At 38.8% G+C, this 26,147-nt stretch overlaps 2 protein-coding genes across 2 annotated transcripts; one reads left to right on the forward strand and one right to left on the reverse strand.

The window, feature by feature from the left end:
• Positions 1–5,583: 5,583 nt before the first annotated feature.
• On the forward strand, positions 5,584–18,213 carry LOC137131478 (desmoglein-2.1-like). Its single transcript, XM_067512800.1, has 14 exons — positions 5,584–5,752; positions 7,737–7,865; positions 8,188–8,346; positions 8,572–8,713; positions 8,844–9,004; positions 10,706–10,840; positions 11,030–11,215; positions 11,450–11,922; positions 12,005–12,147; positions 12,624–12,845; positions 13,676–13,906; positions 14,427–14,557; positions 14,733–15,053; positions 15,545–18,213. Exons 1-14 carry the CDS (start codon positions 5,708–5,710, stop codon positions 16,616–16,618), a joined length of 3,552 nt encoding a protein of 1,183 aa, XP_067368901.1. The 5' UTR covers positions 5,584–5,707; the 3' UTR covers positions 16,619–18,213.
• Positions 18,214–19,563: 1,350 nt separating this feature from the next.
• rfc4 (replication factor C (activator 1) 4) lies at positions 19,564–24,927 on the reverse strand. Its single transcript, XM_067512802.1, has 11 exons — positions 24,769–24,927; positions 24,229–24,352; positions 23,816–23,894; positions 23,253–23,332; positions 23,009–23,128; positions 22,727–22,870; positions 22,510–22,630; positions 22,253–22,378; positions 22,084–22,164; positions 20,242–20,355; positions 19,564–19,907 (listed from the first exon to the last, which is right to left on the reverse strand). Exons 2-11 carry the CDS (start codon positions 24,342–24,344, stop codon positions 19,812–19,814), a joined length of 1,077 nt encoding a protein of 358 aa, XP_067368903.1. The 5' UTR covers positions 24,345–24,352; positions 24,769–24,927; the 3' UTR covers positions 19,564–19,811.
• Positions 24,928–26,147: the final 1,220 nt, after the last annotated feature.

Consider the following 26,147-nt stretch of genomic DNA (forward strand, 5'->3'; position numbering starts at 1 on the left):
TTTGCGTTCCAGGGTAAGCTAAGGGGAAACAGTAAAAGCCCTGAAGCCCTGCATCCCAGTATTGTATTGACCAGATAAGCAATCTCCTAATCAGACTGTTTGACTGTAGTTATGATAATAATCTATGCAGAAAAATGTTTATTTGAAATATTTAATGTAAACAATTTTCAAAATAGAATTTAAAGAGGAAAAGTTCAAAACATTCTTAAAATCTTCAAAATCTGCCCCAACACAACCACCCTTGTCAAACTTTGACTTGTGGCATTCTGAAAGATAACAATTTGCTGTGACAGTTAAGTGGTTAATAGGTATTGGGAGTGTCTAGTATCAGTAATGCTAAAAAACTGGTTCATGCACTTCTTCTAGACTAGACTATGGTAAACCCCTACTATTGTAATGGCCCAGAAACTAGTCTCCAGTACACCAAAAGAAAAAAACTGTTGTGATAGTACTGACTGGACTTAGCAAGAGAGATCATACAGTATTTCTCCTTCATTAGTTTCTCTCCCAACAGACCACGTCTCTCTCTCAGTGCAGGTCTACTTGTGCTTCTCCCTCTCACTGTACTTTTTTATGTATCCCTGACTGTGGATACCTTTAAATTTAGACTTTTCCAATTTGTAGTTCCTGGCCGTAACAAACTGCCCAGTGTTTTTCTGGCACTTTTTTTTGTCCCTCCTCTTTCTTTTCTCCACTCTCCACTCACTCAAATTGGTCAAGGCAAATGTCCACCCAACCTCAATGTGGTTTTGTTGGAGGTTTCTGCCATTAAAAGGAGTGTTTTCTTTTGCACTGTTGCCTAGTGCTTGCTCAAAGGAGATTTATTTGGTTTTCTCTTTAGTTCTGCGAAGTCTTACCTTGCTATGTAAAGTCCCTACAGATGATTATTGATGTAAAAAAACACTATATAAATAAAATGGAATAGATTTGATAAACCCCTATTGGGAGGTCTAGTAGATCTTTTGTTAGCTGAGCAGAAAACGTAGATGGTACATAATTTCATTTTAGCATCCTTCTGTAAAATGCGTTTATGTTGGTCATTTTTGCCAGTTTGTACAAACGACCTACCGAGTCTCCAGCATCAGTAGGTTTATAAACTGGGTCTTCAACAGCTGGAATTTTAATTTTGACCTCATACAACCATAAAACATATGAACACTAATATATTGTGGTGGGCTAACAGATACAACTTCAAGCAGACCCGACCCAAATGTAGACAAGCAGACACAATGACTGGTGAACTTTATTGCTGTATTAACACAGTAAATTTTCTTGCTTGTCTCCAGCATGTGAGATGACTTTGAAATTATTTAGATCAATTTATGCTCAAGCCAATAAAGTCAGGATAGGAAACTGACAGTATCACCACTGTCATCTAGTGTAATGAGAAAAATACAACATGTCACATTTTAAAAACGTAACGTATTGAAAGTGACAGACTTTGTACAATCCCAATTCAAAAAAAGTTGGTACAATGTGTAAAACATAAACAGAATAAAATAATTTTTTTTAAATCTGATGGTAGTAGCACATGTCAAAAAAGTTGGAACCCTTGGATTGGTGAGTGCTCAGCTGTGCACTTATATCATTCACCTGATGGTTTTACTCTGGGTTTAGTATGTATGCTTAGTCTGTCCTTAATATGTCCTTGTCTCCTGTTTGTTGAGTGCATATGTTGAGGGACTGCAGATTAGCTATTAGTAACAACATATCTTTTCCTAATGAATGAAATTAATATTTTCATGCATGGTCTCTGAAACAAGACATTAATGATGATAATGCTGATGATAACACTGACTGATGATAATACAGTGAAGGGGTAGTATCACTGTAAAACTCACAAACTTTCTACTAATGTGATATTTTATCCAAATCAGTGTAGTAGCGTCAGATACACAGTATATTACAGTATCTGTGACTACAGGAGTAATACAGTGCTTTGGTATGAGTATCAGCCAGAAAACTGCAGCTGGCAAATAGTGGTTCCCTTTAGCATTGCAAATGCATGTGTCAAGTTTATTGTTGCTCAGCTGAGGTTGCACACATTGAACACCAGCTGGTATTAAAATTTGCTTAAAACTTTTTTCTATTTTGGTGAGAAGTTATCATCAACATCTTTCTTTGAATTAATTTGTGACTAACAAGCGACATCAAATTACAAATCACATGACCACACAATATTTGCACATCTGTCTCAGGGCAGATGAGTTGCTAAGTAAACATCTCTGGACATGTCTAAATAACTAAATTAGTCAGCGTCTGTAGGTATATGTTTGAGTGCTGGTGCTTCAGGTTGGTAGTGGAACCTGTTTTCATTGTAATGACACTGAACAGAGTCACTCCACCCTCCTAGTCATTGAGACTTTTTACTGATTTCCCGTAAGTGTTCAACACATATACACATATATAACACCAACAAATATGTGTGTATATATATCTATATATATATATATATATATATATATATATATAGATATAGATATATATATAGTCCTAGTTTATAGTCTATAGTCATAGTTTAACATGTCAATTGTTTTAGTGAGCCCTCTGGTAAAACTAAGATTTCTTTGACAAACCAACAAGGTTTCTTTACTCAGTGTAAAACTCTAACAGTCCATCTGCAACTGAAACACAAGGGAAGCTCCTCTAAAGACAACATATTCCACATTTGACCGAGATTCTTCTGTTCATTCTTAAACTGTCTCTAATATTTTTTTTTATCTCCGTGTGCTTTTTGTGTATACTTTTGGTCACTGTCTTTTTTGTTATTTTATAATTGTAGAGATTTTGTGTGTACAATGTTTTGTTTCTCTTTTAGGTCATCGTACATATTTTTTGGTCATGGTACATGTTTTGAGCTCTAGGAAGAGGCTAAATATTAACTTTCACTTCATACACAGGCTCTGGCCCACGGGCCACTTGACCTCCTTGGCCCCTGAGTCTGTGCTCTTCAGCAATAAATTTACTTAACCTTTTGTCTATTTCCATGATGTTAGCTCAGATTCCAAGGTAAAAAATATATATCAATTATCTACAGATTATTCTTCGGTTCATCTTGGATCATGTAGGCATAATGACTCAGTTTTTAACAGTGATGTTTGCAGTCATTTGATTGATTGTAAAAAGGTTTTTTCTCATAATCTGATGCTTTGTAACTAATTTGGTCTGGGTCAGGTCAACCATGCAGCAGACTGTATTTTACTATGATCTAACTCAATTATAAAGTGGATCGGCCTCAGGGTCCCAGAAAATCCTAAGGTAGGTGGACAACCACCCTATCTCGGTACAAGTTCCTGGTAGAGCCAAAGGTTTCAGGTAATGCTGTCTTCGCCACCCAGGCCCCAGGGCTGGCTAACGCAGCCATTACTTTTAGGGTTATAACTGCCAAATTGCTAAAGGCACCAACAGAAACTTCCCAACCATTTTTATTTAACAACACTGTGTTGCATGACTCACAGATGAAAATACCTGCACGTACTTGTAGAAAAAGAGCACGCCCTGTTTGTTTTCTATCAATACACAAATCCATCCACGACTAGTTTATCTGATTCAAGGTGAAAGGAAATAAAAATCTTTTAATTACAGTTCCACAGAATTTCTTTCCCCTTTAGTTCCCACTGGCACAGTATTCCCTCACCTAACAGCTTTAATCCAAATTTAATGGAAATTCCTCTTAACCCAAATCAATAATATAGTCATGGAAACACACACAACCCAAAAGAAAAACTAAACACTTAAGTTGTTGCATGTGAACTTTTGTTTAGTTAAAACCATCACCTCCACCTATAATGTCACAGAACTCTTTCATCTATACACATTTTTACAGAGCTCTATGTTGACAAATTGCTGGTTAACTCTTTAAATCAGAGATGTTTCTTTCTAAAATATGATCAACTAAGGGGAAATGAGAGGGTACCACCCACATTTATTTTCAGTTGAAGTAATTTATTGTTTGGAATTCATGTTCAGATTGTACATACAGTATGTCACTGACTGTAGATTTGGGGTTTCTATTCACAGTTCTCACACTTAGAGGCAGGATACAGACAAAGAGACAGTACAAGGGAGATATGGCGTGTCCTAAAGTCAACCCAGAATAACAATCATACAAACATATCAGTGGACACTTGTGTATATTTGTTACATAATTTATCATAAATACAGCAGAAATATGCAAGATAAATCAAAAATAACTTGCATGCAAATCTTTAAGAATTGAGGATGTTAGGGAGAAGGGCAGGTCAAATTTCTACCTAACATCCTTTTTATTGTAAGCATCATACAGTGACAATATAGGGTACATATACACTCATAGTGTGTGCGTGTGTGTGTGTGTGTTTGTGTGTACAGGTATATATGTGTATGTGCATATAACCTAATTTTGCCTTGAACCAAATAAACAAATCTAAAACAGTACAATTTTGTACAATCAACCATTCCTACCTTGATAAACAAAACAGTTATCAAACCTGTTGATAGGTTAAAATCTAGTTCCCTCAACATAACAAGGCACTTTTGCGCTGTGAAGTTCAGTTATCATTCATTCTTTCTTTTCAAAAGACACATGGGATATTGAATATACAGACACACAGACATGAGGTCTGCAGCAGTCCAGTAGAATAGGAACAGGAAGTCTATTACTTTTGTAACATGGCTTATAGAACTGTGCTGCAGGCACATCTCATCACAAAAAAGGACAACAAGATCCTACTCCAATGGAACAAACATTACATCTTCTGAAGGCCCTATCCTCCCTGACAGCACAGACTGATGTCTCTATGGCAACGCTTGTTGTCTGCAGGGCAAAAGAAGCAAAGGTTTCACAAACAAAACATTGTTCGCTCAGACGGAATTCAGAGTTACTCATGTTACAAGGGTGTGACACCATCAGAACACTAAATGGGATAGGTACAATTATAGTTTTATGTCACTACCCATTGTACTCTTACCTTTCTGGAAAAACAACTTTCACCCAGTATCTAGATGTCTAGAGAAGGCTTAAAGAGATATCAATCTGACAGGATGTAAAATGCGTGTCAAATCTGTAAAAAGTAACAGGCTCTACATTTCTAAACTATTCTAACAAATCTAGAGTATTGATTTGTGCTTTAGCCTGTGTAGGTCTATTTGAGACATAAACGAGACACTGACTCACTGATTATGCAGGATGATAAATACAACCTGTCAGTCAACTTAACCAAAGAGATTTGTTTTAGATGAAGTCATTGATAATATGAAAGTGTCCTGTTTCACTTCTACTTGTTGTGCAGCTGCTGCCACTTTCTGATGGTCACAGCTGTTTTACAAAGCCAAAGAAAAAGGAGGCATATATGCTTAGTTTATTAGTTTAAAATTGTGTCCATTGTATGTTCTGGCTTGTGACCTGAAATCATTTGAACATCAGACAGGTGTGGTTTTTGTGTCACCTGATCTCTGGGTGGCACTGGCAGAACCTGGCACACCTGAAGCTATGCCATAGCTATGAAAGTTCCTGTTGTGTTCAAATATTTTAGCCTAACAGCAGCCATCTCACTTTTTTTTTCTCCCTTTATTTTCAGGATGCAGGGGAGTGGTGGAACACTCCCTTGTCTGTCATAAACCTCCTCCTTGCATCTATTAACTCACAGTCAATCAGGAACTCTTGTTGTTGACATCAGGACTCAATCGCTTTACCTTACAGACACCGCATACGGACTTTTCTTCAATCATGATTCTGGTTTATTGGCCAGTCTTTGTGCTGTTGCTCTTTGATGTGAGTACTGGACATGTCTCCTTATTCTTCTACCTACCCTTTTTTCCCTCTAGGTTAAGATTTCTTTGTTGCTTACCTTGAATACTTGGGTTTATTTGTAGTAATTGGGAAATTCTGTGGGTACCTGGGTTTGTATGTAGGTAGCCAGGTACAGGACCAGCATGCACAAGAGGAGGGACTGTTTGTTTACTACTGGATTGAATAAATATTGTGAAACGTAAATATTGGATTGCACAATAAACTGTTTTGCCTCAGCACCTTCCTGTTCCCACAGTGCATCAGTGGTCTTGACGCTAACTTTGTTTTGACTTTACAGTTTCCGTCATTTCTTTAAACTTTATTTCATGTTCAGGTCTGGAAGACCCTTTTAAATGTGTACTATACAAAATATAGACAAAGTATGAAGAAAATAGTAGGCTTTCTTTATATCTATATCAAACAAACAGCCTTTAATGGTGTGGAGATGAAAACTTAGTTCTATGACAATATAGGTTGGACTTTTCATTTAAGAACCCTAGTTGATGACATCCTGGAGCTTTTTTTTATTTTGGTTGAGCGCTGCTTTCCCCTCTCTGCAGTGTTTACTAAAGTTTAAAAGCGTTATTAAAGGAATTATTGTCCTTAGCTTAGTTTTTGTGAAGAACATAATAAAAAAACTTGTGCTGTCAAGCCGTTAAAAAACTAATATAATTAAATACATACCTTGCATTAATTTATCTAAAATAATTGCATACATGAATTTTTGCTTTAAAAATACTTTTTGTAAGGGCATCCAAACTTAACCCTAAACCTAACATAATAACTATCCACATTTAGCGAGTACAAATGTTATTCCATCTATAGACGTAAAAATAAAACGTTGCTTACAAAAGTTATAGTAAAATAATAAAAACTATAATATTGCAAAAATGTGCTTGAATAAATAAAAACTACCTTTAATTTTTAATTAAGGAACATTTGTACTAGGTCAATGTGTATTATATATTCTATTGATAGATATTATATTGATGAAAAAAATCTTTTTCCCTTTTCAAAATAAGGGTATGCAAACTTTTACCCCCAACTGTATATCTCGTGTACTCTCTTAAGCTAAAATAAAATATTAATTACCCTATATATTATCTATTTAATTGAGGGAACAATAGCAACATCCTCAGAGATATTTTCTCACACTAATTAAGAACTAAGAACATTTTGTGCTCAGCACCTTTTCATGCATGTGCTGGTGAGTCAGACTTTCTCGTTTCTCATTTTCTATGCAAAATTTGAGGCAACTCCCTTTTCTTGTTCTTTTCCTGACATGCCCAAGCATTGACTGAATAGTTGAATCCCCAAGGAGTGGTTGGGTGTGTTGGCCTGGCCTCTCCACACTCAATCAGGCACTCACAGTACCTGACGTGGATGCTGTTACACAGCTTACACACATTTTTATTGTGTGTGTGAGTGCGTGTGTGTGTTTGCGCAGACTTTGAATACAGGGATTTTATACTCATGGGATATGAAGAGATGGCTACTACATGACAAGCATATGATATAGAATTATGTGTCTTCAAAAGGGTCTTTAGTTTTGTCACCATACCTGCTCTCATTTAACAGTCAGATTAAAAAAAATCACATCTGGGAGAAAATGTAAATATTTGTCCTATTTCATGCTCTTCCCTGCTGCAACCTTCCCAGTATATCCTAACTCGGGAAGGGCACCAAGGCAGCCCTTGGTGGCTGGGCGGGGCCACACTTGGTGGGGTGGGATTCAAACCCACGACCTAAGTCACACATGCCATTTTATTATGATATGCAGCTTAACTGGGTAATGGAGGTGTTAAAAAAAAAAAAGTATTTCAGCCTTTTTTTCAGTTTATGAAGCAGCAGAGGGCCACCAGGAAGCCTTGAGTGCTATAGCTGCAGAAGCAGCCTTACATGTACAGACTGGATTAATCAGCAAGCTGAATGTTATTGTGAAGTAATGATATGTGTTGTGTTACAGCTCCAGGCTGTTGATATGGCAAGGGCCAACTCTGAAGACAATCTGGTTAGAAAAAGAAGAGAATGGATTCCTCCGCCAAAACAAATTCCTGAAAATGAAGACTGGACGCATATGGAGTATGTTGCCAAGGTAAGTTGGCAACATAATAAAGCCTGTAATCGACTTGAATGGCTATGATTACATAAACTTTGTGTCCCCGGTTTTGTGCATGTTATTTCCAAACTTACCCAGAAGTCATACTACTATCCTGCAGTATATATCAAATTATAAATAGACCAAAATGACCAAATCTGCAATGCATGAATGACTGTATTCATTAGGTTTCCAGATTGTTTGTGGTCCCCCTCCTCTAATGAACTTCACTTGTTTTTCTGCCACAAATGTTTTAGTTTCCTTCCTTCTGGCAAACTAAAAGTGTAATATTTGAACCATCTCATGTTCTCTGTTTTAGATTCATTCCGATTTTGATGATAACACTGGCAACATTTACTATCTTCTCGAAGGCATTGGTGCAAATGCGTATCCCTTTCATGTGTTTGTAGTGGACCCTAGAACTGGATTCATTCGTGTGACCCAAACACTTGACAGGGAGATAATTGACACGTACAATGTGAGTGATCCATGACAGAATTTATTCTGATTTGTTGCTCTTTTTTATTTTGATGTCACATTACCCTTCTTATGATTCAGTAGCCAAAGCTTTCACGTTTAATATTGAAAGATTTGGAAACCACTTACTATGCATTAAAGTCAGCCTCTAGTTTTCCTGTCAATATACTCACTAAGACAGAGAATTCAGATGACAACTTTGAAATGTGATTTTCTGCTGTTTCAGCTGTCAGGTGTTGCACGATACAATAATGGCGACCTGGCAGAGCAAAACATCGACATTCGATTCAAGGTTTTAGATAAGAACGACAATCCTCCAGTGTTTGGAGACATCAGTCCTGGGCAGGTGGAGGAGTGCAGTTCTGTTGGTTAGTGCTTCCGATTTGTGTACAGATCTTGGCTTTATGAGTAATGTGCACTAATCTCAGTTCAACGGGGAAGGTTTTTCAGGAAACCTTTTTCTAAGGAAGTTTGATCACTGTTTCATTTTTATTACAGACACTTCAGTTATGAAAGTCTTTGCAACTGATGCTGATGAACCAGGGCATAAGAACTCTCAGATTGCCTATAGCATCATAAATCAGAATCCACCTCATGACATGTTCTACATGAACCGTGATGGAACAATCTATGTCAAGAAATCTACCCTAGACAGAGAGGTATTGTTTTTAAAATTTATTTCTAAATTTGTCAAATGATACAGTGTTTTCATTGCATAAATCAAAGGAGATGCGTGCATGTCGCAAATTGATAGGAAATCATACAGTTCCATGGAATTTAATGCAGCTTATATTATTGGGGCGACTTTGGCGCAGGAAGGTAGAGCGGTCGTCCACCAATCTCACAGTTGTTGGTTCAATCCCCGGCTCCTCCGGTCACATGTCGAAGTGTCCTTGAGCAAGACACTGAACCCCAACTTAGTTGCTCCCGGTGAGTGTTGGCCAGCTGCAAAGTAGCTCCCCCACCGGTGTGTGAGTGTGTGTGTGATTGTGAGTGTGAATGGGTAAATAAGAAGCAGTGTAAAGTGGTTTGAGTGCCAATAGGTAGAAAAGTGCTATATAAGTGCAGACCATTTATATTAGAGAACTGACACATGTTCCCTTATTTTCTTCTGGACTGCTTTTTATTTCCATCATCTGATGATTTCAAACTTTTTTTTGACCTGTCAGTTGCTATCTGTCAAAAGACATCATTCACTGCTCCTTCAAGGCAAGCCCACACGTGATTTTTATTGGAACTGTCACTTCCCAGGAAAATCTTTGGAAAAGTGTGCCTGTTTTAGCTTCCAATTTAGATGCCTATAATTAACCTTCTTCAGCGGTAAAATTATTTTACTTTTTCCCTTTATGAGTTTCTCTCTTGCAACTTCACGTTCTTCTCTGTTATAAACCCCTTGGTGCAAACGTACAGTACATACCCTTATAGAGAAATTAGGTTGTGGCCATATGCAGATTATGAACTGCAGGATTTAGAATGGTTTTTACTATCATTCGTATTGTGCTAAAAATCTAAATGGGCTGGTGCACACATGTTATGTACCTATTTTCGCATGCAAAGCAAGAACATTTCTGAGAATGTATTGCTAAAGTGTTTGCAGCAGCAGCAGGTAGATAAAAAAAATAATAAAAAATTGAGTTAAGGCAACATTGGGGAAACATGCTGGATATTCAGCTGAATTATATGCCTCTTAGTCATGCCTGCTACAAGCTTTATGTTGTATTTCATCTTGACTGAAGTCCACTTTAAAGTCATGTTGCAGTGTACCCACTCTGTACTGTACTGTAAATCTGAAAACAAAGTTTGCTAGAATCATTTATAAAAAAGTAGCTAGTAAATGCATTAGATGTGCCAAAACCTCAAACAAACAGCATTTCAGTATATGCTTGTATATTTGTTGACTCTGGTTTTACAAAACTTTATTTTAGAGCAATTACTGAATTCATCAAAGCAGTGCCCACAAAAAAATCTAAGGATTATTTCTAGATTTCCAGATGCTGGTGGTGTTCAGTGCCATCACTTCCACCTATACAATGTCCATGAATGAGAATCCAGGGTTTAGGCACAAGTGAATAATATATTTTGCAATGTGTAGCCATGTGTAACAGCTGTTACCTTAGCTGACATGATATATTTATAAGGATGCTAAATTCTTTAAAATGCAAGTGGATGTTTGTGGGTATGGTTAGGGGTGGTTTGAGACAGATTCAGAGCTACATCCTTCTAAAAGTGAGACACTAATAGACAGGTAGGGGGGATGTGACATGCCATCTGGTTTCAAACCTGTTAATAAAAGAAAAAGTATACATAGCCTTTTCTTATTATAGCCCAAATGAAGATATATTCCTTTTTTCTAATATCAGACTTTAGATCAGTACACTCTAACAGTGAAAGCTCAGGACCTTAATGGCGAAGTTGGAGGAAACACTGCAACAGCAACTGTTATCATTAATATCCTAGATGTGAATGACAACCCTCCCATTCTGGAGAAAGAGCAGGTAATTTTTACTTTCCCATTCCTCAATATCAACATGTTAAACTATATATTGATGGCTCCCATGAAGATTTTCAGAGTCAAGAATAGAAATTAACATATGCAAAAATTGGATGTGCAGATGTTATATGTGATCAACAAATGTCATTAAAACAAACACTGAACTGAACCCCAGTACCATTTTTTATTTCAGTATGAAGGGAGCATTATGGAGAACACACAGGGTGTGGAGGTGATGAGACTCAAAGCAACTGACTTGGACCTGAAGAACACCGACAACTGGGATGTAGTATATGATATTGCCAAAGGCAATGAAGCAGGGTACTTTAGCATTAGAACAGACCCCGTCACCCACGAGGGCATCCTAATGCTCGACAAGGTACTGCAGGTCTATTTTAAATTAAGTTATTTGTTGGTTGTATTGTGGTATATATACAGTGATCATGCTCCATTCACAAAAAAACTGAAAAAAAAAGGAACTTTGACATCAGTCAGAGGTGTGACAAGGGCATGACTTGAATAAGCAGTAACTCAGCCCTCATGAGCCTACCTTGACAAAGGGTATTTGTACAAATTATAATATTTTTCTTTGTTTCTGTTTGTCATTTCTAAGGCTGTGGATTATGAGGATGTGAAGAACCTTGACCTGGGCATAACTGTGAGAAACAAGGCTCCACCATTTAATGGACACTGGACAAGCACAGGAGGGAGTATAGGTTTTGGAGGAGGGGGAGGAGGAGGTGGAGGAGGAGGGGGAGGAGGAGCAGGAGGAGGAGCGGGAGGAGGAGCGGGAGGAGGAGCGGGAGGAGGAGCGGGAGGAGGAGGTGGAGGATCCTCAGGAATAGGAGGAGGAGGTGGAGCAGCTACTGGTGCTACTAGTGGAAGTTCATCATGGCAGAGTCTGACCGGAAGTAAAACCTATCCGATCAAAATCAATGTGATGAACCAGCCGGAGGGGCCACGTTTTGACCCCAAAGTCAAAGCTTTTCCTGTATCAGAGGGGGACCATACAGTCAATATTAAAGATGTTATTGGTTACTACCCTGCAATGGATGGAGACACTGGGAAACCAGCTGAGAATGTCAGGTTGGTGTAAACAGAAGCATTTACAGTTAAAACTACAATATCAGCTTTGTTAATTGTAACTGACACTGTATTTTTGCTGTAGGTATGCCAAAGGCTCAGACCCTGATAACTGGCTAACCATCGACCCAAAGACAGCTGAGATCCGACTAAACAAGAAGCCTGACAGAGAATCTAAATACCTGGTCAACGGGACATATATTGCTAAAGTGATCTGCATTTCAGATGGTACATGCTTCCATTAAATATCTGCTACAGCTGTAGGTGTAAAATACAATCACATATTTATATAATCTCCCACAATTAACACCAATTGTCAGGACAAAAATCAAACCAAAAAAACTGAACCCAGTGAAATTGTGATACACAGTGCAGGACAATGGAATAGATACTGTACATATATATATATTTTACAAATGTAAGTACCTGCGTGCACACAGTGGTCTCAATAATTGTGAAACAGAAGAGGTACCAGATCTCTTTTTAGACTTGATTATTAAGGAATCAGACAAAAAAGAATCAAAAGTTAAACTCCACCAGTTCAAAGCCACTTCCCAGCCATACTGATGGACGCTGAAAGGATCTGTCAGAGCAACCAGTCCTGTATACCTGCTGTCAAACTGCAGTAGGAATAAAGTCTTCTGTAAAGAAAGTCAATAAAAATGCTTAATGTTCTTCTCCTATTTTGGTTTTTTCCATCACAGACATGCCAGATAAAACAGCCACTGGCACCATAGCTATCCAGGTGGAAGATTTTAATGACCACTGCCCCACCCTGAGCAGTAACGTGCAGAATATGTGCACCACGGATGATGCAGTTATTGTGAATGCTGTAGATGAGGATGCATACCCCAATGGACCACCCTTTGACTTTGTCATTGTCCCAGAGGGGACTCAGGGCAAATGGCAAGTGGAACATCTCAATGGTGAGGAGCAAACCACTATCACGTGCATGTATTAAGCAGCTTAAGATGAAGTACGCACAGATAAGTAGAATTATTTGGAATAAATAAATCAACAAGTACAGTATATCTAATGGCCAAAAGACACTGAGCCGACTGTCAGTCTTTAGTTAGTGTCAGGCTGTTGGAGAACATCCCTCAATCCTAGTCCTTGAGGTAGCCCATACTGTCCATGCTTGTCAGATGCCTGGTGGCAGCCTTTCAGTCAATTCCACATGTTGAATGGGGGCTGTAGCTCAGCTGGTTGAGCACATTCATGAACCACAGAGTCAGTGGTTTGACTCCTGGTCTTCCTGGCTACTACTGAAGTGTCTCTGGGCAAGACGCTATACCCTACAGATTTCCCTATTGCCTACTACTTGCTAGAAAGTGGGTTTGGGTAAAGTAATTTGCTAAACAAGTAACTATAATCTGCATCTTTGAGAGATCACTGTGATTGGCTGTTCAGATAAGCAAATCAGTGTTAGAAGATAGAAGATACCACAGTATTGACAATGCAGAACTTATTTTAGGGCTGTATTTTAATTATACTTTGTCAGAACTAGTTTTTCTTCATACCAGATTGGTGGTTCATGGTGCTATGACAGAAATCCAGGGCTGAGGGTTCAGTTAGTATGTATTTACAGCAGCATAGCCTGCTTATCAATGTAAATCCCAGTTATAGAACAAAACATCTTTTGACATGAATACTGGCTTTAAAGGCTAACATATTTAAAAATGTATTTACAGCTGTCAGTGTGTTACTGTTAACCTTACAACAAAGCGTACTGATATTCTACTTGTCTTGCCTGCAGACACTGCAGCGATCTTGAGGGCCCACGAGCCTCTGTGGCCTGGTTACTATGAGGTGGAATTCGTTGTGAAAGATGAGCAGGGTGAATCCTGTCCAGAACCACAGAAAGTCAAGGTTCAAGTTTGCACCTGTGAGAAGGGAGTGATGTGTGGGCAACGAGGTGTCAACAAAAAATCTGAGTTAGGACCTGCAGGCATTGGGCTGCTATTGCTGGGCCTGCTGCTCTTACTATGTAAGTATATCATCATCATGCTAATTCTAATAAATGGTTAGCAATTAAAACTAGAATGTAGGCAGTAAACATTTCCTTTTAAATGTGACATAATGGTTATAGAGGTGAAGGGTGTTACATTTAAATATTTCAATATCCCAACAACCCTCTGAGGAGTTATGTTGCCTTACCACTTTTCTTTACCCCTAGTTACCAAACAGAATTAGGACAACCCTATATATACCGTGCAAAATAGAGGGTTAAGGCTAAGATGTAGGGGCATTGAGGTACAAATGGGTTGGACCCAAACAAATGTCTCTCTTAAAATAGGCAAAACATTTAGTCTATACCTGAAAGCTTCAATTTGAGGGGCTATGTAGCCTCAACAATTTGCCCTACCCTTGCTGCCAATTACAATTGTAACACCCTTGCCCTATACATGGTTGTTCAAAATAAAATTAAACTACACTGTTGATGATCACTGCAGTCTCCTCACCAAGTTTGACTTTTGAGAACAATTAAGATTTTTATGTTTTCGCAGTTATTCCTCTGCTGCTGCTCTTCTGTCTATGTGGAGATGGTGCTGGTCTGACAGGGAAATTCACTGACATGCCTTTTGACACCAAATCACACCTCATCAACTACCGCACTGAGGGCCAGGGAGAGAACACGGTAACACTGTTGAGGACAGGAATAATGAAAGGAATAGTAGCTTACTCACTGGTCACTTGCTATTAAGATTATATCTGCTTTAAACCATTTTGTTGCATTTGGTGATTTATAACCACTAGGCAGCTGACAAAACTGTTGAATCTGTTTTAAAGTTTGGATGCTTGGCCTATTATAGGAGGTGCCACTGCTGACCATGCCAACACAAGGGGATGCATATACAGTCAATACAGGAATGGGCATAAATAGGAGAACTTCAGTAATGGTGCCCATGGAAAGTTTGGATTTCCGTAAGTCAGTCACTTCAATGGATGGTATGAACAGAGGAGTCTATCAAGGTGCTGCAAGTGACCATGGAGAAGGAATGTGGGGAACGATGAGCCAGAGGAGAGGTAGTGGCTTCTACCGGGAGTTTGAGGGTGTAGAGTCAAGAGAAGGTGAAGGGATTTTTGACAGCATGGCTCTACCAGACCACTTCTTCAGACATTACTACAATGAGGTGAGAAATAATTTATTTATTCTAACTTAAAAGCTTTCTGTATCCGACTGTAAGCTTTTATTATCCTGTACACAATAATGATCATCTGTGGTGCACATACTCTGGTTGTTACGGGTCAGGGTGAGGCAGTGGTCATTAAAATCTTCCACCTGTTTGGATATGGTGCCGTCAGCTGTTTTATCAGGCATGGTTGTGATGGGTTTTAAAGGACAAACCAAGGGCTTATAAAGACAAACTTGAAAAACTTTATTGTCTACTGTAAGTCTGATGTTATGTGAACGTACGCATCAGCCTGGTGTTTTAAAATGACTCATAATGAGATTATTACTATATGATTTTCAATTTGACAAGTTGTTTTACCTTGGGTGATTACCTACTACTTTCATAAAAAGTATTATTAAAACAGACATTTTACTCTGACTATCTACAAATGACCTCAGTAGACCAAATAGAAACCCTGAAATTGTTTGCTTTATGTGTTTTGCCAACAGAAGGCAATGAGTGGAAATGAGAACCTAACAGTGAAGGACAGTCTGTTGGTGTATGACTATGAGGGCCAGGGCTCTCCTGTTGGCTCAGTGGGATGCTGCAGTCTCCTGGAGTCTGAGAATGACCTGCAGTTCCTTGATGACCTCGGACCAAAGTTCAAGACCCTTGCAGAGGTGTGTGGAGGAAAGACCATCCCAACTGAAGTCAAACAAGTGTCCACACCCATGCCCAGCTTATCCATCAACACTCAGACATCAGTATCAAGTGTTGTCAGTCCCCCTCAGTTGCCCCCTCCACCCAAGCTGCAGCAGAGTGTCACCGAAACAAAACAGAATTTGGTCAGGAAGACACCTGAGCGTTCCCAGGTGGTGAATGAAAGCACGGCCACAGCAAAGGGAGGGGTAACTACGGTCAAGCAAGGGATGGGAAATCAAAGCCAAATGCTCTTGGTACAACAGCAACCTGTCTACTACACCACCACCCCGATGCTGCAGCCCGTGCACTATGTAGTCCAGCCACAGGTTCAGAACACTGTGCTGCTGGCTGAAGCTCCAGCTGCCAACCTGCAGGGCATGGTACTAGTTAACGGCACCCAGACAACACCTGCTCAAGGTATGATGCTTCAGGGCCAGACGGTGATATCCAGTGGACAAGCCCAGGGACCCGGTATGGTGCTGGTGGAGCACAGCGGGGTCCAGGGGGCTGGTTCCAACCTGATTCACAGTGGAAAGCTGTCTGGGTCCCAGACAATGCTAGTCATGGAGGGTAAGGTACCTGCAGGGTCATTAAAAACACTTAAAGGGAGCCAGACTGGCCTTTTACAAGGGGGTACTCTGCAGGCAGGAGGGCTTTCAGGATCTCAGAGAGTCCTGGTGGTCGAAAGTTCAGCAAGCAATGGAGGTCAGCTGCTCCAGGAACCAAGAGGATTGTCCCAGTTGAGTAGCCTCTCTGGATCTCAAAACGTTCTCTACAATATGGGCAGCACACTCCATGGTTTTCAGAGTAATGTGGTGGGTTCCTCTACAACCCCCACCTACCAAAAGGTGGTGGTGCAGGAGACCAGAGAAACTCATTGAACTGTGGTGGAAGAAATTTCTATTTTTTTATTATTTTTTTTAATGAGACATTGTGTCTGCAAGTCAGCTTTTGGTGGAGGGTGGGCTGCCACAGTTTGTCAATGAAAAAAGCTACAAGTGCTTGCATCCACATCTTTTACTTGGCACAAACATGTACAATTTTCTTAATCAATCCAACATACAGGTTAAGTACGTCATTAACTTTCAATATTATTAACATTTCCATTTCTGAAATTTAAATCTTAACATAGATTAGGCTGGTAGGCAAAAAGGTTTGTACAGACCAATAACTTTGGTGACGCACATTATCAGGTTAGTTGCCTGTAAATTAAGTAGTAACACATTCTACATGTAGTTGGATGAGTAGGGAAGACAACATTTTTAACTTGGTCAATGTCATCATCACTGTATTTTTTAGTACAAACACCATGACACTCACAAAGTGTTACCATGCACTTCCAACTTTGACCACAGGTGATTCTCTTGGTGATTGATTCTCAAAATGAGCCAATTTCAAAAGGTGCAAAAGGTCTATGTGGATTCAGGAAATGCCTTCAGTACTTGATTAAGTGTTGTAAAACAGTGGTGTAGTTTAAGAAAAGGTCACCAAGAATTGATCTCCAGGCTCATCAGTAGGTCATTACTGTTGCCTTAAGGGGTGACTTCACCAATTTTTAACTTGCTTTCTATGGCATTAGTTAAGAGTGTAAATGTACATTAATGCTTTTAAACTTTTCTCTGACATCTCTATATGAAATTATTTCTCCAATTCTAGCTGAAAACTCCCTCCACATGACATCACCCAGAGGAGATTCTTATCATTAGTTCAGTGATATCATCTGGGGGGAGCTCTGGAAAAGCAATATGCCCATTATTACACACTCCATAGTGTGAGCAACAAGAATTATAGTCTGAAGTGAAGGTTCCTCCAAGTGATATCATCTGGAGGTATTTTTCAGTAGTAGTATTTTGATATAGAGATGTCAATGGTTAGTTTAATGTCATTTATGTACATGTACTACCCAAAATAGAACTATAAGAAGCAAGTTCAAAATCTGTGAAGGCATCTTTTAAAATGTATAGCAATGTATGAGAGGCACAAGCTGTGACTAATGGTGATCAAGACCTTAAGACCTTAAGTAGAATCTAACTTAAGGCCTTAAGTTTGTGCTGTTGTTGAACTGTAATGTTTCTGTTATTTAGCCTCAATACAATTCAGCAGCACCACAAACTGTTTTAAAAGATTAATCTACTTTTATTGTATGAGATTTGAATGAACTAGAGTAAACCATTTTTGTCCATGTTGGACCAAACCTGTAAAATCGCAAATTAGTTAAGGTTCACACTGATTTAACTCCAGTATTTAAATCAGATTAGCATTACTTCTCCTAAATGTTCTTCGAGGCTTTCTTCCATTTTGGGTGGCCCTACACTGCATTTTTTGTGTTTAGGTATTCATAGGTAAATGTGCTAATCTCATGCTAATGCTATATTGAAAAACTCAAAGTCATGAAACAAAAATGATTTTGATCAGAATGTAAATTTAAAATTTCATTGTATATTGTATGCAGTGACAATAAAGGCATCTCGATCTATCTGAATGGATATTATTACATCTGAGCTCTTCCTCCTGATTAGCTTTTGCTGATAGCATCTGATACAATGATAGCATTGTGCTAACAACAGTGTTTTGACCAAAACATTCGTTTTGATTTACTTTTATTTGGACTGTTTTTGGACACAATATAAATTAGTTATTTTGACATCTGAAGAGCCTCTTTGCTATTTGTATATTTAAGGATATTTTTTGCAAGCCATATTTGGCAGTAGTTGAAGAGGTGGCTGTAGCTCTGTGGTTCGATCTCCACTCCCGGCTATATGTCGAAGTGTCTCTGGGCAAGACACTGAACCCCTAACAGCCCTTTCCCCTCCCTAGCTGTGCAGTGCCGGTCCAAGCCCGGTAGAAATTGGGGAGGGTTGCGTCAGGAAGGGCATCTGGCATAAAAACTGTGCCAAATCAACATGTGGACAATGCTCTGCTGTGGCGACCCTGAACTCACGGGATTAGCCGAAAGGACAAAAAATAAAAATAAAAATTTAGCAGTTGTTGGTAATTGACAGGAAGAAAACTGCCTGAAGGAAAAATCACAATGTGATGATTAATTTCAGCATCCAGCAGGTTTAGTTTCATGGTGGCTTTCAAATCATCACATTGAAATATGCCACAAGTATCTACACTTTGTGGATATTGTTTTTACTTGCATTTGACTTATATGTATCTCTTAAGTAAATGCCAAATAATTTGGTGTTTCATCAAAGAGAAAAAAAATTAAATTTAATGATGACTCAAAACGATACGCCCCAGGTAATTATCTCCATAACGATGTGCGCACAGGACATCAACATTTTAATAAAGATACATGAACACAATACCTAGTATTACCTCTACAGACTGCCACATTACTTATAGTCCCATTGCATATCCCATTAGACACAGTGGTATTTAACTTCTCTTGGTGAGCAACTAACAGCAGTCCTTGCTGTACCAGTGACTTGAATGCAGCTTATGAAGTCTAAGTTGCTACTCTCACTATCAAAACCAGCAGGTATACAAGTTCTACATGCAGGATATTGAATAAATGGGAGGAGATTGGAGCGCAACTGGCTTAAGCACATGCCCTTTACCTTTACAGGCATAAATGTTTACAAGAGAAGTTTATTTTTCTCAGTTAGCAAACAAACATTATCCCAGATGTTGTTTTGATATTGTATGTAAACTGATTCCGAAGCAGAATCTGACCAGTTTATTTCTAATTGTTGATTTGTACAAACATTTATCTCTATATAAACATGGTTGTAATACATAATACACTTAATTTTAAGAAATTACTCATTTTGTGTTTGTCCTAATCATATGAGCAATGATTTCACAGACACAAACAGTAAAACATTTACAAAACATTATTTATTACTTTCAAAATACAAAAGTGTATACAGGTCTGTATGCAAGTAGTTACATGACATCTCACTGGTATCTAAATTACTCAAGGGCTCATTGCAGAGCAAAGGAGACAATAGGTGCAACAGTCTGAAGATCCACCACAGTCCTCCGGTGTCCACTGGTAGGCATGATATCTCAAACTCTAACTCTGAACAATCCAAATGTAAATCTGAGTGAAACACTGATGTCTCTTTAGTTATTCTGGGCAACCTGCTGCATGATGACTGAACAGAGACTCAACATCTGCAGATACTCGTCCGCCCCGTCTGAGAGGCACTTCCCCACAACCTGAGCCAGAGCAGACAAGCACTATAAACCAGAGCACCCAAAGCCCACTACAGGGCTTTAGTATAAACCTGATATAACTGTAGTTTTTAAACATATGTAGTCATATTTACACTATTGCTAATGACTTGAATCTGCATACTGTGTGCTCACTGCATACCTCCTTTAATTAATGGAAACTAAAAGGTTTAATCTGTCACTGCAAGGACAAACAGCTCTGATTAGTTCAAGAAATTAGCTGCTGTCACCTGCTGCACTGATTTTTATTCATATTATTGACACTTCCACCAGAATCTCTAATGCTCATCCATAGGTAGCGATGTCTTTCATCACTTACCGCCATCTTCTCTGTAATTGCTGACTTCTGCTTGTCAGTAAGGTCCCCCTCTATAATGGCCTCATGGAGCTGGATCAGAATCTGTGTAGCTGCGTAGCCTTCATCCACCATGTTCTAACAGAGAAAACGTCATTTGAGAGAATGTGATGTACAACGTGAACAGCAAAGTCAGCATAATACATGTGCTCACCAACATCCCTAACACCTACAGCAGTATAACTATTATCCTCACTATCCATAGTATTGTCTCTGGCCTGAAACACATTTGTTTTTGATGCATTTTGTGTATGATGTACTGTCTGCTTCTTCCTACTGCCCACTCAAACATCTCTACCTTAAAGACACTAGGGAAGACCCACAGAATGTTCGTGATTAAAGGTAGCTCAAATCACACTCTAGAACTCTTTACCTACCTATTTAGCACAAATCCAGTGAGATCTCAGAAAACAGCTGAATGCCATGAGGTGCATTTATTTTATTTTTTTTTATAAAAAGAGAAACATACAGACTCTGTTCAACATCCCCTTATGATTATAATGTTAATTTTATATATTTATATTTATATTTATATATATATATATTTATATATATATATATATATATATATATATTTTATAATGTTGGCATTGTCAAATTCATGGAAAATAAGAGGTAAGTTAAAATGGATGTAAAACAGACCTGACCTGTTTCACAATTTGTAATTTTAATAAAAATGTTACTAACGATAATAAAAACCAATGGTCACATAAGGTAAAGGCAAAAGTAATGAGAGCATAACGGTTTTATTTGTGTTTGCTGCCATCTAGGGGAATGACACAAAAGTTCAACCTTGTATCCTTTCTTCCTACTAACATATTCTTAATGGTACCACAAGTGCAAACAACAACAAATGTTGACAAAGAAAATGGAAACGTTATTAATTAAAATGAAGACCCTGGTGCCCCCAGAGACCTCTAGTCCTAGTTCCTATTGTTCTGATCCTTGCCTCATGTTCTACCTATATAAATAATGGAAATTCCCCATTATTCTCAATATCTAACATGCACAAATTGAACTAAAACTTTACTATTATTTATGTTTCTTGTCTCTAATGCTGTAGGCCTGTTCCAAACTTTGCAATGAAGCCTGAACAATATGGGAAAATAATGTACTTACAGCTTTTGAAATGCATTTTATTTTTATTCACTCAGCTGTCTGGATTCTCTATACAGTCTGCCTGAAGTGCAGTCTCTGTGTGAGGGCTGCTGTATCACTTAAGTATTATAAACAAGACCTTAAATCTGGCCTTACTCACTTATGTAATTTCCTACAAACTTAGCTATGACCTGCGTAATGTCCTGGTGTCACGAATGTCTATCTACTTGAAAACTTGTATGTCAGGTTTAAAAACAGATAAGGTTTATGTATTTTTCTAATTGTTTAGAGAAACATATGAATTTTAAAAACTGTAGCTTTGCAATTAAAAAAAAAATTTAAATATAAAATGTTTGTTCAAAATGATTAACTGCCTTATTTGCCATCTGTCTCAGCCATGTCTAAACAGCTTTCCTTCAAACTATTTTGATTAAAGACATGCAGGATTTTTGCATGTGGTAGGTCCTTGAGAACTTTGACATGACTGATGAAATCTGTCTGATTTAGTGGCTACAAACCCACGTCCGTTTCTGTAACCTTACCCAAATTAGGCAAAACTGTCAAATTTCATTCTTTAATAAATATTTTGTTCCCCACATTCATTAAGATAGAGGATCATAATTCAACATTTAAGCAGATCGTCCACCGCTACTAAACCGTTAATAACCACATCTCATGTAGGACAAAGTACTGACATTTTAGACCTACCCTGACTGTCACCTCTAGCTTTTCAAATGTTCCTTTAAAGCAAATCTGCAGCAAGTTGTCAATCATCTTGGGAGGGACAACCTGTAATAGAAAAAGACAGAGTCACTGGAATATATAGTATAGCAAAGTTAGAGGTGGACAGGCGTCTGCATCCTGTAATACATCTCACCCCAGCTATTTCAATCACAGTGCACTCTGTGACCTCCTTGTCGACGTTAAGGCGTGCTGCACTTTGGAGGAAGGTGATGGCCTTTCTCAGGTCTCCATCAGACACCCTCACCAGTGCTGCTATACTCTACATGAACAGAGACAATCATCACACATCGATGCAGACTTTTCACAAGAATGCTTCTGCACTTCTTTACTACACAGTAAATGTTTCTTGAGGTCCACATTACATCAGCACTGTTATCCTGTTTCTTTTACCTCTTTGGTGTACTTAAGGTTTTCTTTGTCACATATCTCCAGCAACCGCTCTTCCTGGATCTGATTGGCCAGAGGCTTAAAGCGAAATTTGGAACATCTGGAGGTCAGAGGCTCAATAATCCTAAAGAACACACAAAAACATATAACAGGGCTAAGACCAGAGTGTGTGTCAGTGGATACTGTAGTTAATTGGGATCAGTCCGCAAAGTCAGCAAACCTGCTGATGTAGTTACAGATGAGGCAGAATCGGGTGGTGCGGGACTCTTTCTCCATGGTCCGCCTGAGAGCCGCCTGTGCTGGTGCTGTCATAGAGTCTGCTTCATCCAGGATGATGATCTTAAAAGGAGGACATAGCTTCCCACTACATATCCAGCAAAACACAGTGACACACAATTTTAACAATGAACACTAACACCTTGAAAAACTTCAGATGATTGCTATAGGAACAACCATCTGGAAAATCCATGCATATAATCCATGTATATAACTGCTGACTCACTCTGTGCGAGTCCCAGCCACAGTGAGCTGAGCAAAGTTCTTGACCTTCTCTCTGATAACCTGGATACCTCGTTCATCCGAGGCATTGAGCTCCAGCACCCTCTGTCTGTAGAGCACTGGGCTAGAGGAAAGACAGCGGAGGATGGCATGATTCATAGTAAAGGAAAACCCATCAACAAGGCGCACACACAAAAAACCCTAATATTTCTGCTTTATATGCAGAACTTCACAAATAGCTGACTCACCCATAAAGTTCTCTGGCTGCAGCTAAGATAGTGGATGTCTTCCCTGTTCCAGGAGGACCATAGAAAAGCAAGTTGGGAAGCTGCAATTAGAACAGAACAGGAGTTTCATCTGTAGGGCGAGAGAAAGACTGCATGGCTTAGCTGATGTTTGTGTCCTTTTCAAAACAAATTCAAAATCTTTGTTATACCATTACCTCTATACTGTGTCAATGTAGCTCTTTTATTGTGATATTCCATGATCGGTGAAACACTCATGAGAGCTCCCTTTGAATCTGGATCAACCAGTGTACAGTACAGGTTTCTACTGTGAGTACATTTTACATGAAACTACAATGGTCAGATGTTTTTGGATACTGAGACTTAAAAATAAAACTATATATTTGATAGCAATTTTAAAGATCTGCATCATCATGATTTGGAGCTATGTTTTTGGCTTAGTTGCAGTAACATTTTGCGATTTGTTTGTCTACAATTGCTTAGAACTGGACTGCACCTAGGATATGGGGCTGGCTGTAAAAAGAATACAACACAAAGACTTTTGACCTCAAGAGCTAGATACTTACATCTGCTCCTTCCAGAGACTTCTTCAGCACTGCTACCACCTCCTCCTGAAAGGCCACCTCATCAACACACTTAGGCCTGCTGGAGTTTGCAAACGAACATTAACATTATTATACTACTAATATAGGTTAACATTCACATGATATGTTTCAAATTAAGTAAGCCAAGGTGATAAGACAGGGCTGAAAAAGATACTACCTGGAAAGGAGCCTATGTTTTTCTAAAAAATTACTTGAAACAATGAAACTGACAAATGTCCTTACATAAAAAAAGAATCCAAAAAACAAATTAAAAGGAACCAGATCTGAATTTGGATTACATTTGCAGCCATAGATACATGGACATCAACATGCTCAGATATGGGGCTTGCTGTGCTTGTAATTCTGTAGATACAATATGTACAGTTCTCACTTACTATTTTTCTACCCAAGGAATAGCCTTGGCTTTTTTCTCTGTACTGGGTCCTGCTGCTGTCTTGTCTTTCTGAGGCCTGGTGGTCTGAAAAGTCGCTCCTTTCAAGAAAGCCTGCATGACTCCAACTAAGCAGCAGAAATGGACCGAGACATACAAACACACAGACGCAATAAGAGATGGACACACATAATTATTATATAGAACAAATACACGTCAATATCATTGTTTTAAACAAATATTTTTTATAGTGCATTAGTTTTTGTTTTGCTTTACTATTCAATATAAACGTAAACATATAACTTTTAGCCTAGCTGTTGCATTTAAAAAAATGCTTAACACTCGCTATATATACACAGAGTTAACCCAGATATCAATACCGTAAGTAAATATATCTAAGTTATAATAAAACCGTATTTACACATATCGTGAAAACTTTAGTATTGCTAGCAACAATTAGCTAGCGAGTTAGCTAGTGCTGCCCTGTTTAATGTTGGATAGCTAATAGTAGTTTGTTGATTCAGCACAGACTCGTCCCGTTTACCTTCTATACCAAACGCAGTGAGGATGAACTCCGACCTAAATATACAAAAGTTGGAGTTTTCACGTGTTATCTTAGCCGCAGAATAGTTCAGTTGTTCATGTTGTAACAGGAGTACGGACTCGGGCTTCCCGCTCTAGTGAAGAATATAACTTCCGGTGACGTAATTTGGTGGTTTCCAATCAGAAGATGCACATGGTGGAGTTTGTTCTGCCCCTTGTTTCGTCACTTACATCTTCTTCCATCCTTTTTTCTCCTCTCCTCTTTCCTTTCTTGTGTCCTCTCTCTCCCCTCACTCTGAATATATTATAAGCCCGCCCCTTTTGTGTTAATGTACATTATTACTTACAATCCTAACGTTAAATTCTAGGAATCAGCAATGCTGCTAATGTTGACTGAATTAAAAGCAAATTTACTTAAGCTAATGAACAGACAATCCTAATATTTTTATGAATAAATGATGAATAAATTTTCTGCAAACAGTAGTCATTGACTTTCAGATGCTGTACCACTATACATGTCCATATTCTATTCTTTCAAAACCCTCAGCAGGGCCTCTAATTGGCTGGCAGGGGGAAGATGAGTGAGTGGCGATGAGGGTTGAACCTGACCACATATGTCTAGGGCTAATGGTTTTCTCCCAAGCAACTCCTTATTCCCAGGAGCCCTAGGCTCACAGAGCGATGCTAATACCCCTCCCTGCCTGTCATTGTTGCCATTGCCTTAATGAAAATATGGAGTGGTAAGAGCGGAGTGGCTTCTAGTAGCACTGAACAGACCAAGAAGGTAGCTGAAGTATAAATGATAAATGATACATGGAGACTAATGATTTGTTTTGTTTGAGCTCTCATGAGATGATGATGGTTGAATCACAGACACTTATCATCAATAATATTGTCTTTTAAGCTACTCAAAAAGGTGTTAATTTGAAAAAACAATCTGTTTTTTTTTTCAGGAAAAATCGCACGAAATTGGCAAATATTGTAGCCTGAGGATCAATCCGTGTCACTGGCTCCAATCCATGCACAGCACAGCTCCAGGCACCAGTATTTCTCTCCAATCAAACCCCACACCCTCTTTGCCCTCCCCCCTGCAGTCTGTGCATCTCTCTCCACCCTGCAGGCAGGTATAGCAGCCATGTGATTTGTTTCCCACTCATTGTGACTTGGCTTCTTTATCAAGAAAAACAGGACATCATCATCATCAACAAAGCAGTGGCAGCAGCAGCATCAGTGCTTTCCTACCCTTAGCCTGAAGAGTATTGTGGACTCCTTTTTTAAATTCTAACTCTTAATATTATTGGTTTTTGACTCAGTGGCAGCATCATGGAAAGGACTCAGCCTACTGTCTGGGTGGCAGATGTTTTGTTTATTTATTTTCCA

The sequence above is a fragment of the Channa argus genome, chromosome 8, assembly GCF_033026475.1.
Source record: "Channa argus isolate prfri chromosome 8, Channa argus male v1.0, whole genome shotgun sequence".
In the NCBI taxonomy this organism is placed as follows: domain Eukaryota; kingdom Metazoa; phylum Chordata; class Actinopteri; order Anabantiformes; family Channidae; genus Channa; species Channa argus.